The sequence below is a fragment of the Diabrotica virgifera genome, chromosome 9, assembly GCF_917563875.1.
Source record: "Diabrotica virgifera virgifera chromosome 9, PGI_DIABVI_V3a".
Taxonomy (NCBI): Eukaryota; Metazoa; Arthropoda; class Insecta; order Coleoptera; family Chrysomelidae; genus Diabrotica; species Diabrotica virgifera.
Window position 1 is genome coordinate 55,149,069 of NC_065451.1, and position 14,422 is coordinate 55,163,490.

The following is a 14,422-nucleotide window of genomic DNA, read 5'->3' on the forward strand; positions in this document are numbered from 1 at the left end:
TCTAAAATGTTTTTAATGTACATGTCAGCTGCCATTCACCCAATGACCTCCACAGGTTCGGTATGTATTTTCCAAGAAATACCATTCCATAGCACTATGCCATCACCACCAAAATTAACGCTCTGTATGAGGTTACCACTGGCATACTGTTCACCATATGTAAGTATGATTGACAAAACTCGTCTAAAGAAGACTTTTTGAACGGTATGTCAGTTGTAAACTCATACAGAGCCTTAATTATAAATAGTCCAAGTAATGAAGCTTAAAATAGAACAAAACCTCGCAATTTTTACAGAATAATTGATTTGCATGAAAATTTGAGAATAAGTAGTGGATAGTCCAAGGATCAAAATCTATATGATGCTGAAAGGCGCTTTTACCATGGGGGTGGTTGCCACCCCATGTCGGGGGTGGAAATTTTTTATTATAGTTTTACCGCAAAAATTGGTAAAAACATTAATTCTAAGCAAAAAACGTTCAATACATTTTTTTGATAAAATGAATAGTTTTAGATTTATCCGCTATCTAAAATGTTAGTTTTATATCGAAAAAATCAATGTTTTTAATCAGTTTTCTGCTAATAACTCAAAAAGTTTTCGGTTTATCAAAACAACTTTGCTTAACGAAAATGTACCTTTTGAAAAAATAAACAAAACCTTTTTTTCTAATTTACTTTACGACCAATAGTAATCGAGCTATACTTTATTGTATGGTAGCTCTTCTTCGTCAAATGTTAAATATTGTAGTTTCAAAGTCAAAAGACGGGAAAACAAGCATTTTTCGAGGAGAACTTGTTTAAACTAATTTAAATTATTTAAAAATATCTATCACTAGAAATAAAAAAAAAACTCTATCTCAAAAATTAAGTGACTTATAATGAAAAGAATGTGTCCCTATTTTTTTCAGCGAAAAAGTGATCCGACACAACTGCCTAATCACCACCCTAATTAAAATTAGTCATTGAGCTTATTTGGTCTTCTTTACTTATATATTAATAATAGGTTCTAGAAGTTTAACCGGCTTAGAATGATTAGTTAAAAAAAATGGAGTTAAAAGCAAATAACGAATTTTTGTAGTTTGGTAAAAAATGCCTTTTTCTTCAGAATAAAAAGATTAGCATTAGAGGTACGTTAAAGTGTTTTAACAAAAAATTGTAGCTTATTTATTTTTCATAAAGATAGTTGGCAAAAATTTTTTCTACGGCAAAAACTGAGTGAGGTATTGACAATTAAAACTTGTAATAACATGCAAAAACCACTTTTACCAACCCTTTCAAAGTCAGCTCTTTTTGCGACTGAGGATTTTAAAAGGATTTTATATTAATAGTCTTATAGACCTTGTAAAAACCTACAAAATTCTTTTTTAACGAACTTTCTAAGATAAAAAATAAAAAAGGTACGATTAAAAAATCAATAAATTAAAAAAAAAAAAGGGAGAAATACAATTGGAAGCATAATAATGTAAGTTGGCGCTGTTTTTAGTCATTAGCCTTATTTGTTCTCTTCTATTTATGTATTATTAATAGATTCTAGAAGTTTTACTAGCTTAGAATGATTAGTTTTTAAAAAACTGGAGTTAAAAGCGAATAACGAATTTTTGTACTTTGGTAAAAAATGCCATTATCTTCAGAATAGAAAGATTAACATCAGAGATACGAAAAAATGTTTAAATATGAAATTGTAGGTTATTTAATTTCCAAGAACTTGGTTTGAAAAAATTTTTCCTACGGCAAAAATTGAGTGAATCGTAAGTGAGTATATCGAAAAACATTGATTTTTTAGTTATAAAATTAACACTCTCGATAGCGGATAAATCGAAAACTGTGAATTTTATCAAAAAACTGTATAGAACATTTTTTGCTTAGAATGGATGTTTTTATCAACTTTTGCGGTCAAAATACAATAAAAAATTTCCACCCCCAAGATGGGGTGGCAACCACCCCCATGGTAAAAGCGCCTTTCTGCATTATATAGATTTTGATCCTTGGACTATCCACTACTTATTCTCACATTTTCAAGCAAATCGATCCATTCTGTAAAAATTGCGAGGTAAAAAGCTTCGGTTCCTGGACTAAAAGTGGCGGGTGGCGGCATAGTACTATGGAATGGTATTTCTTGAAAAAGTCATAACGAACTTATTGAGGTGATTGGGTGAATGAAAGCTGACATGTACATTAAAAAAGTTTTATAAAATCATGTTTTGCCCTTTTACTTCGTCATCTTTGTAAGCAATTCTGCTTGTTCATCTTTTGTGCGGTCGGCCGATACTTCTTCTACCGATTGGTGATTTATCTCTTGCTATTTTGACCACACGTGTCTCCCCCATTCTGGTTATGTGGTTATTCCATTCTTTTTTTCTATTTAGTGTCCATTCGTTTATACACTGTACTTTACATTGTCTTCTAATGTCTTCACTCCTCTTTCGATCTTTCAGCGTATTTCCCGTAATTCTTCTCAGTACTCTCATCTCTGTCGTTTCCAGTAGTCTTTGTATTGTGGCAGTATCGGGTCTTGTTTCTGATGCATGTGTCATTATTCGCCTTACACTGGCTTTATAAATTCTTGACTTCATCTCAGTGTTAATATGTCGGTTTCACCATATTATAGTGTTATTAAGGCATCCTGCCAATCTATTTGCTTTTTGTACTTGATTTCTCACTACGGAGTCCAGGTATCCGTAACTTGACAACGTAATTCCAAGGTATTTTACTTCCATTACTTGTTTAATACTGATACCATCAATTTTTATTTGACATCTGATTGATTCTTTACTGATTACTATTGTTTCAGTTTTCTGAGATGAAATTGTCATATTGAATTCTTTTGCTATTATGTTAAATATGTGGACTAATCTTTGCAGACTATCTTCATCTTGGGCTATCAATATTGAGTCATCTACATAGCAAAGTATTTTTACTTCTTTGTTTCCCATTATACAGGGTGTCCCGAAAAGAATGGTCATAAATTATACCACACATTCTGGGGTCAAAAATAGTTCGATTGAACCTAACTTACCTTAGTACAAATGTGCTCACAAAAAAAGTTACAGCCCTTTGAAGATACAAAATCAAAATCGCTTTTTTTCAATATATCGAAAACTATTAGAGATTTTTTATTAAAAATGGACATGTATAATTCTTATGTCAGGAACATCTTAAAACAAAATTATAGTGAAATTTGTCCACCCCATAAAAAATTTATGGGGATTTTGTTCCCTTAAACCCCCCCAAACTTTTGTGTACGTTCCAATTAATTCATTATTGTGGTACCATTAGTTAAACACAACGTTTTTAAAACTTTTTTTCCTCTTAGTATTTTTTCGATAAGCCAGTTTTTATTGAGATGCGGCTTCTTTTTCAGTATATTTACGTAAAAATTTTATGGGGGTTTTGTTCCTTTAAACCCCCCTAATGTTTTTGTACGTTCCAATTAAACTATTATTGTGGTACCATTAGTTATTAAACACAGTGTTTTTAAAACTTTTGTCTCTTAGTCTTTTGTTCATAAGTCACCTTTTATCGAGATGTAGCTTCTTTTTCAAAATATACCTAAAGATGTAAATTATAAATAAATTTTCAGATTATTAACAGGTCTCTATAATCGTACTTAACCATATACAAATGGATCTAGAATGGATCAAAGAGAATAATGTTGAAAAGCTGTGATAATAACAGACTCCAGATCTGCAATATATGCAATTGAAAATACTGATTTTAGTTCATACAAATCAAAAATTTTATGTAATATAAAAAATAATTTGTCTAAAGTGGAAGTAGTATTTATATGGGCAAAAGGGCATGCCGGTATACTGGGTAATGAGAAAGTGGATGAGTTGGCCAAAGATGCAATAAAAAAAGGTGAGATACTAACTCACATCTTATCGACAGATGCAATAAATGACGTCAAAGTTAGAATAAATAAAATATGGAAAAAAGAATGGAAAAATATTACAAGCATGTCAAAAAATTTATATTTTTCTTTACATCAAGAACTTCCTCCGCCACCTGAATACATATTTAAATATAACCTGCCAAAGCAAGATATTTCTACTATCGTCAGATTAAAAACTCGACACGGGAAATATGAGGCATATCTGCACAAATTAGGAATAATGAATTCATCAGTATGTTTTTGTGATAAGGTTTCGATTAGAGATTTAAACCATATTTTCTTGGAATGCAAAATTAACGAGAGATATATAAATCAATTATATTACAATTTACGACAAACACAAGTTTATTTTCCAATTAGTATAGAATATCTACTAAGTTGTCATAAAATGGAAATATTTAAATTACTCATAAACTACTTGAAAGAAACAAATATAATCATTTAAGTGAAATACGTATAAATATAACAAAACTAATAAATTGAGGTAAAAATAAAATAAAAATCTGTGGCTAACGGACTCGCATCCAAGCCATTCTTTCACACACACACACACACACACACACACACACACACACACACACACACACACACACACACACACACACACACACACACACACACACACACACACACACACACACACACACACACACACACACACACACACACACACACACACACACACACACACACACACACACACACACACACACACACACACACACACACACACACACACACACACACACACACACACACACACACACACACACACACACACACACACACACACACACACACACACACACACACACACACACACACACACACACACACACACACACACACACACACACACACACACACACACACACACACACACACACACACACACACACACACACACACACACACACACACACACACACACACACACACACACACACACACACACACACACACACACACACACACACACACACACACACACACACACACACACACACACACACACACACACACACACACACACACACACACACACACACACACACACACACACACACACACACACACACACACACACACACACACACACACACACACACACACACACACACACACACACACACACACACACACACACACACACACACACACACACACACACACACACACACACACACACACACACACACACACACACACACACACACACACACACACACACACACACACACACACACACACACACACACACACACACACACACACACACACACACACACACACACACACACACACACACACACACACACACACACACACACACACACACACACACACACACACACACACACACACACACACACACACACACACACACACACACACACACACACACACACACACACACACACACACACACACACACACACACACACACACACACACACACACACACACACACACACACACACACACACACACACACACACACACACACACACACACACACACACACACACACACACACACACACACACACACACACACACACACACACACACACACACACACACACACACACACACACACACACACACACACACACACACACACACACACACACACACACACACACACACACACACACACACACACACACACACACACACACACACACACACACACACACACACACACACACACACACACACACACACACACACACACACACACACACACACACACACACACACACACACACACACACACACACACACACACACACACACACACACACACACACACACACACACACACACACACACACACACACACACACACACACACACACACACACACACACACACACACACACACACACACACACACACACACACACACACACACACACACACACACACACACACACACACACACACACACACACACACACACACACACACACACACACACACACACACACACACACACACACACACACACACACACACACACACACACACACACACACACACACACACACACACACACACACACACACACACACACACACACACACACACACACACACACACACACACACACACACACACACACACACACACACACACACACACACACACACACACACACACACACACACACACACACACACACACACACACACACACACACACACACACACACACACACACACACACACACACACACACACACACACACACACACACACACACACACACACACACACACACACACACACACACACACACACACACACACACACACACACACACACACACACACACACACACACACACACACACACCATATACAAATATGTGGTGGATTCGACAAATATTCAAAATATCTCGATAAACACTGGCTTATAGAAAATGTACTAAGAGGCAAAAAAAGTTTTAAAAATAATGTGTTTAACTAATAGTGCCACAATAATAATTTAATTGGAACGTACACAAAAGTTTGGGGGGGTTTAAGGGAACAAAACCCCCATAAAATTTGTATGGGGTGCACAAATTTTACTTAATTTTTTTTAAGATATTGCTGTGGTAAAAATGCGATATGTCAATTTTCAATAAAAAATCTCTGAGAGTTTTCGATATATGAAAAAAAAGCGATTTTCATTTTGTAACTTCAAAGGGCTGTAACTTTTTTTGTGTGCACTATTGTATATAGGTAAGTGAGGTTCAATCAACCTATTTTTGACCCCAGAATCTGTGGTATAATTTATGACCAATCTTTTCGGGACACCCTGTATATCCTCTTCCTTTGTTGACGATTTTGATGATTTCATCCGTGATTAAATTGAAGAGCATAGGACTCAATGAGTCTCCCAGTCTTATTCCGCTGCCTGTATCTATAGGTTCTGTAAGTTGTCCATCTATTCTGACTTCCATTTTGTTGTTTTGGTAGATGTTTTGAATAGTTTTTATGATATCTAGGGATGTTAGATTGAAGATTGCAGTACAAAAATGTTCACTTCACCATGATAATTTCAAAATATTCGATATTTTTGTCCAAGCATATTTCACGAACTGTTTCATACAACATTTTATCTACGACAAACAAATAAATAAACTGCAACTTTTCGTCACTAAAATACATTAGTACACGACAATTAGACCGAAATCATTAGACCGAAAGCAGTATACCGAACTCATTAGACCGAAAAGCACTTTACCGAAACCTCACTAGACCGAACAGCATTAGACCGAAATGGTAATAAATTTAAAATGTTTGCAGTAAATTATGCTAAGATTTTGTATATCTGTCTTTTTGGTTATTGTATTTTTTGAAGTTATACTTCTTTACCGGCGATAGAGGGTGATTTTTTTATATGTTAAAACCTATCAGCCCGGCGCATGCGCATTATAACTTTGTTCTGATTGGATGTTCAAATGACATGTCAAAAATTATCCGATATGGCAGCTGTGGTTTGGAGGTAAAGGTAAAGGTAAACAAATGTATAATATATTAGTTTTATTGTTGTGAGGACAGAAACAAAAAAGTTTATAATATTGTAGTGACTTTTAAATAGTTTTTAAAAGCAACAGGTACGTAATAATTGTTTATATATCATGGGTATAAACCTTCCTATTTGATCTGCCAAAATACATAGTATGTAATACTTTTATTTATATAATTTGATTACCATCAAAATTTCTATCAATATTCACCTAATATATTGTTTTTTTACTCTGTTTTGTTGTATTTTTTCAATTCTAAATCATTTCAATTCAAAATTAAAATAATTTGATCAATTTTCAAAATATCAAAATATCACAAGTTTAATCCGTTTAATTAGTCGATCTTCGTAAATAATGACACATAGTGTCCGTGGCTAAGCGGAGAAGGCGAATGAATTCCAATACCAACCGCTCTTATCAGCGCTGGTTCGAGTCCCATTAGAAACTTTCTTTTTTGTTTTTTTTTTTAATACATTTTATGATTGTAAGTATATTTATTATATAATTGTATTTTCAGAAAATACGTATTTAGTTAAAAAAAATTTCGACAATTAATGTTCAGACATCATTTGTGGCTTGTTTAATGTGTTTGTGTGTGTTTTATTCTTTTATTATTTTAATTTTTGGCACTGTTCTAATAAAAATGTTTGAGAAGTAGTAAGTATAAATTAGTTTAATATTTAAACAAAATATAAATAAAAAGTATATTCATTTCGTTTAAATCATATAATAGAAGTATAACTTCTTACGTGCGTACAAAGTACACACACATTCTTTTTTTGTATTATTTTATATATATATATATATATATATATATATATATATATAAATCTGTAGGAAATATCAGGTATGTGGTCTATAATAAAAATATTGTTTTTGGTCGAAATAATCACTTTGAATATACAGGGTGATCAACTTCTGTGACAAAGTCCAATATATCTGTTATTATAAAATATATTAAAAAAAGTTGTTAATGAAAGTTATAGATACCTTTAATGTACACATTTTAAAATTAGTAAGAAATATACAGGGTCCTCCATAACACGGTGCCAAACTAAAGTTATGTTTTTTTAAATGGAACACCCTGTATTTTATTCAAAATCTGGTTTCTCTACATTTTTCTGATTAAAAAGATATAGCACTTGTCTAGGGTTATACTGAGTGTTTCAAAGTTATGAGCACTTTTATCAAAAAATCATACTGATTTGATCGCCCTGTATGACTCTAACAGTATAATATAAACTTATTTTTTTGCTGCTGTTGACTGTCCATATTAAAGTAGTTTTGCAACAACGTGCAATTTTTTTATCACTACACAAATTGTATACAGGGTAAGTCAAAATGCAAATAAAAGATTTTCTTCATATTTTTAAATGGAACACTCTGTATTTTATATTACCATCGAAAAGTTCTTTCATTATACTTGCATATCTTTTAAATATTCCCTATACCTAAAGTTATTAGTTTTCGAGATATTTTAGTTTTATTGTCGATAACTCATAGATACGTTTATTACAGTAAATTAATTACCCATAATATGAGAAACCTCCAATGACTTTGGTAATGATAATTAAAATTAGACTGCATTTCATTTTTTCTCCAATTTTATGGTAAATTATATACAATAACGACAATTTTATATTTACTAACAAAACGATATTAATTTTCCGCGAAGAAATGGAAACTATAAATTGCTGGAAGTTTTTGTTTAAGGTGGCTTTGAAATAATTGACACAAGAACTGTCAGATGTAAGATTTTAAATATCTGTACGTTTTTACTTTTGTTATTGATTATAATTGTTTGCCATATTGTTATAATTGTTACCCAACAATGAATTTTAGTCGTGAAGAAATGACAGACATGATAGGGTTTTTAGGAGTGTTTCAAAAACTCATTAGTTGCCACAAGAATTTATAAGGAATGGTGTCCATAGCGTCAGCAACCAAATAAGATAGCATTTGACAACTTATTAGACAGGTTTAATCGTACTGGCTCTGTTTATGAAGCAAAGAAAAAAACAAAATTCATTATTGCGAATGAAAATTAATTAAATGTTTTACTGCCTGTTACAGAAAATCCTCATACAAGTATTCAAAATATTACAAGAGAGCAAGATATAAGTTATGGATCTATCCAGAACACAGTCAAGAAAAACAACATGCACCCATATCATATACAAAAGAGTACAATTTTGTCAATGGTCACAAAAACAAATAGTTATACTGAGATTTTTTTGAGTTTGTCCTTTTTTTTGGGGGGACGAGGCAACATTCCACAAAAATGGTAGTGTAAACAGACACAATTTTCATTATTATTCCACAACCAATCCGTACTGTGCTCAGACACATAGTCAAACAAGATGGTCCTTAAATGTTTGGGGTGGAATCAGAGGCAATTACGTTATAGGTTCTTCTCTCTATGAGGAATCGGTAAATGGTGAGATTTATTTAAATTTTCTAGTGAATCATTTACCTATTCTACTTGAAAATGTACCATTAAACATCCGCCAACATATGAGCCCCTACTCACCACAACGCACTTCTCAACGATGATCTATTTCCTGAAAGATGGATAGGAAGAGATGCGCCAGTTCACTGGCCACCCAGATCACCAGAATTAAACGAAGGTGACTTCTTTTTTTGGGGTTATATTAAAGACGTAGTCTATAGGGCACCTCCAACAATAGTTGATGATATGAGAGTAAGGATTCAAAACGCCTTTCAAAGTGTCACACAACAAATGCTTACAAACATCTGTAGGTCTTTTTAAACTCGTCTCCAGGCTTGTGTAGACGTTATGGGAGGTCATTTTGAACACATTTTATAACATAAGAGGTACGATGAACATTTTTTTTTATTTAATTTAGTTTTTTTAATAAATTTTGATAAATTAAAGTATTGTTATTAATAACTAAGTAATACATGTTGCTATCAACAATAAAACTAAAATATCTCAAAAACTAATAACTTTAGGTATAGGGAATATTCAAAAGATATGTAAGTATAGTGATAGAACTTTTCGATAATAATATAAAATACAGGGTGTTCCATTTAAAATTATGAAGAAAATCTTGTATTTAAATTTTGACTTACCCTGTATACAATTTGTGTAGTTATAAAAAAATTGTACATTGTTGCAAAACTACTTTAATATTGACAGTCAAAAGCATTAAAAAAATAAGTTTATATTACACCGTTAGAAACATACAGGGCGATCAAATCAGTATGATTTTTTAATAAAAGTGCTCGTAACTTTAAAACACTCAGTATAATCCTAGACAAGTGCTATATTTCTAGAATTAGAAAAATGTAAAGAAACCAGATTTTGAATAAAATACAGGGTGTTTCATTTAAAAAAACATAACTTTGGTTTGCCACCGTGTTATGGAGGACCCTGTATATTTCTCACTAATTTTAAAATGTGTACATTAAAGGTGTCTATAACTTTTATTAACAACGTTTTTTCATATATTGTATAATAACAGATATATTGGACTTTGTCACAGAAGTTGATCACCCTGTATATATATATATATATATATATATATATATATATATATATATATATATATAGACTGTGTAAATTGTTACTCTGTACAGTCTGATATGAAATAATTTTCATCCGTTAAACAAATTAGTGAAGGTAAAAATAAATTAAGGCCATGGGTACATAATTCGCAAATATTTAACGGCTATCCCTACCTTTTCTGTCTTTACAATGCGATAATTTTTTCACTAACTATGTATTCAGTTATTGTAATAATTTATATGTGCCTACAACAAAAACTAATACTCGATCGAGAAAAGAGGAAAAGTGTTAAAGTGATTTTTTAATAATATATTGTTACTATGGAACGCTTACAATTTTGAACATCTTTCACAAAAAAATACTTGGATCACAGAATATATCTTGATGTATTCTCTGCTTCTATCTTCCATAAATAATACACAAAAAATATCTTTTTATAAAGTTCACGTCTTAAATCAGTTATTTATCAAATACACTATATATCAATATTATTTAATCAACAACTCAAAATATTCCCGATTCATGTCAAATATTTAAAATTGTCACTGATTGTCAGTGTCTGATTGACAATATGCTGACAATATTCTATTCGACTGAGTGCGTTGTATGACAAAGATAGATTTGGAAAACATTACCACGGACATTGTGTTCATTTTTTTCAAATCCTGAAAAAAACAATAAATATTTTTGAAAAATCTAAACGCAGAATGAAAGACTAAATTATTACCGATGGCCGAAAGTCCCTTATATTAAATAAAAAGTTTATTTTGAATGAGATATTTGAAATTAAATATAACACTAAATTTTCTCTTAGTTTTTCACCCCTGTAACTTATTAAAATAAAAATTATAGAAGTTCTCAAGGACTTTCGGCCCTCGCTAATAACGTAATCTTTCATTCTGCGTTTAAATTTTTCAAAAATACTTATTAGTTCTCTCAGGATTCGAAAAAAATGAATCCCCATTTGAATAGCATTGCAGCCGAAAAAACGTACCCATCCTCTTAAGGGTAGAGTGACGTTAACACCATTTTAACTGTTTATAATAAAAATAACCATCCAAATAACATTTAAGTAGTTGTAATTACATTAGTCTTATCTCTTATCTCTTTTACTGCGACAAGTAACAAGAACTGCTTTTCGGTCTAGTGAGGTTTCGGTAAAGTGCTTTTCGGTCTAATGAGTTCGGTCTACTGCTTTCGGTCTAATGATTTCGGTCTCTTTACAATAAACCGAATACATTTCTATTCTACAATTTTTAGAACTTTGACATTTAAAAATTCAAACTTCTTTCAAAATCACAAAGCTGTAAAAACAATCCATTGCTCACATGTCATCACCATGACAACGCGAAAGTTAGGGATATTTGATTATATGAAAATGTGCCAAAAACAGTGCGAAAAAGTAAATCCCATTTAGAATACATTGTTACTTCACGCACACTTTAAACCCTTTAGGCAGTGCTATCTATTTCACAAACTAAAAACTTACATAATATGAGATAGAGTAGATAAAGATAGTTATGGGATCATTTAGTAATTTAAAAACTTCTTTGTTCACAGATGGTGGCAAGTTCCTTATTACTGGGCTGGTATAAAAATGTATGATCTCATAGCTGGTCGACAAACAGTTAAATCATCCTACTTTCTCTCTAAGAAAAATGCTCTAGAACTGTTTCCGATGTTGAGAGGTGATAAATTGGTTGGTGGATTAGTGTATTATGACGGTAATATTACTATTTTTTAAATTAAAACGTAATTCCATAAGAGCGCATTTCACAGCATCTGGCAACAGCGCCTTCCATAAGAGCCCATGTGTTAGAGTAAGATAGAAAATCAATTTTTCCCCAGATTCTGGGAAAATTTTAAAAAAATTTAAGGTCAATTCTGCTCGCTTTTCACGCTTTTCACGCTTTTTGTGGTGGAGGTGCGACGGCTCATCGGATCGTTAAGAGGGCCCGTTGGAAAGGAGAGGGGATGATAGATACAAAGACATAGAAAAATTAAACATGGCGACATTGTTAAAACGGCATTACATCATATCTCGGGTAATATTGCTTCAATTGCTATGTATTCGATATCCCCTACCTTTCCATTTAACGCTTCAGATGTAACAATCAAACCAACATTACCCGAGATATGATATAATGCCGTTTTGGCAATTCCGTCATGTTTAATTTTTCTATGTCTTTGTATTCATCATCCCCTCCCCTTTCCAACGAGCCCTCTTACGTCACGATCCGATGAGCCGTCGCACTTTCATCACAAGAAGCGTTAAAAACGAGCAGAATTGAGATTAATTTTTTTAAATTTCCCCAGAATGTGGGGAAAAATGGATTTTCTATCTCATTCTGACACATGGGCTCTTATGGAACGCGCTGTTGCCAGATGTTGTGAAATGCCCAGTTTTTGAGTAGATCTAAAGAAATTGTACTTTTATAGTCCCGTTCTGTCCTAGCCCCTTTACTTGCTTCAGTGCTTCGACTAAGACATCCTCACTGATTATTTATTTCAGGTCAACAAGACGACGCTAGAATGAATTTAGCCGTAGCAGTTACAGCAACAGTTCATGGCGCTACAATCGCAAACCATGTGAGCGCCACAAGTTTAATCAAAGAAAAGAGAGATGGCAAAGATATCATTTGTGGTGTTAACGTTAAAGACGAAGTCACTGGAAAAACATGGAGCATTCCCGCGAAGTGTGTTATAAACGCTACCGGTCCATTCACAGATTCTATTAGAAAAATGGATAATCCTAAAGTTAAAGAAATTTGCGCACCGAGCAGTGGTGTGCACATCACTTTGCCAGGTATGATGTTTCTATTTTTAATGGAATTAAATTTTTTGACAGGTGGCGAGCTAATGGTAAATTATATTCGATTCATTTCCTGTATGCTCAGACTTATCTAAAATGTCAAGTCACCTATGGATAAATTTTTCTTTTTCCTCTGCGGTGCCTTATCTGGTCCAGATCTTTGGGATCCTCAAGGTTACTTGTATTCTCAATACAGATGCTCTAAGAAGCTGGTTAGATGAGCAATTAAACCAATCCCTGAGATTGCACAGCCATGACATTCATCGCCTTTTAATGCTACGTTTGCCTAAAATATTTCCCTGCATATATTCTGTAAAAGCTGGTACTATTCCTCTTATCACTTGGCCAAGGTACTGTAGTTTTCGCTTCTTGATTTCATTATTCAGTTTTGTTTCTTTTGAAAATATTCGCAAGGCTTCTTTATTCGTGATTCTGTCTACGTAAGATATTCTCAGGATTCTTTTGTAAAGCGACATCTCGAGGACTTCCACTTTTCTCATCATTGCTTAAATCAGATTGGCTGCCTCAATACCGTACAGGAGGATACTAAATAGGTAACATCTAAGCATGGTCAGAATCATCCATACCCGAATTTACAAGAAGTGTGAATGATACTGAATTCGGATTTTGAAGCGGATTGGGAATACAAGCTCTTTTTGCTTTAAATATGTTG

General features: G+C 33.4%; 1 protein-coding gene across 3 annotated transcripts in view; it reads left to right on the forward strand.

Moving 5' to 3' along the window:
- LOC126891716 (glycerol-3-phosphate dehydrogenase, mitochondrial) overlaps nt 1–14,422 on the forward strand; it is a 228,551-nt gene that overhangs the window by 113,276 nt on the left and 100,853 nt on the right. For all 3 annotated transcript variants that reach the window (XM_050660983.1, XM_050660981.1, XM_050660982.1), the window contains exons 5-6: nt 12,498–12,661; nt 13,450–13,743. In XM_050660983.1, the coding sequence (XP_050516940.1) occupies nt 12,498–12,661; nt 13,450–13,743 (458 nt within the window). The remainder of the gene's footprint in view (nt 1–12,497; nt 12,662–13,449; nt 13,744–14,422) is intronic.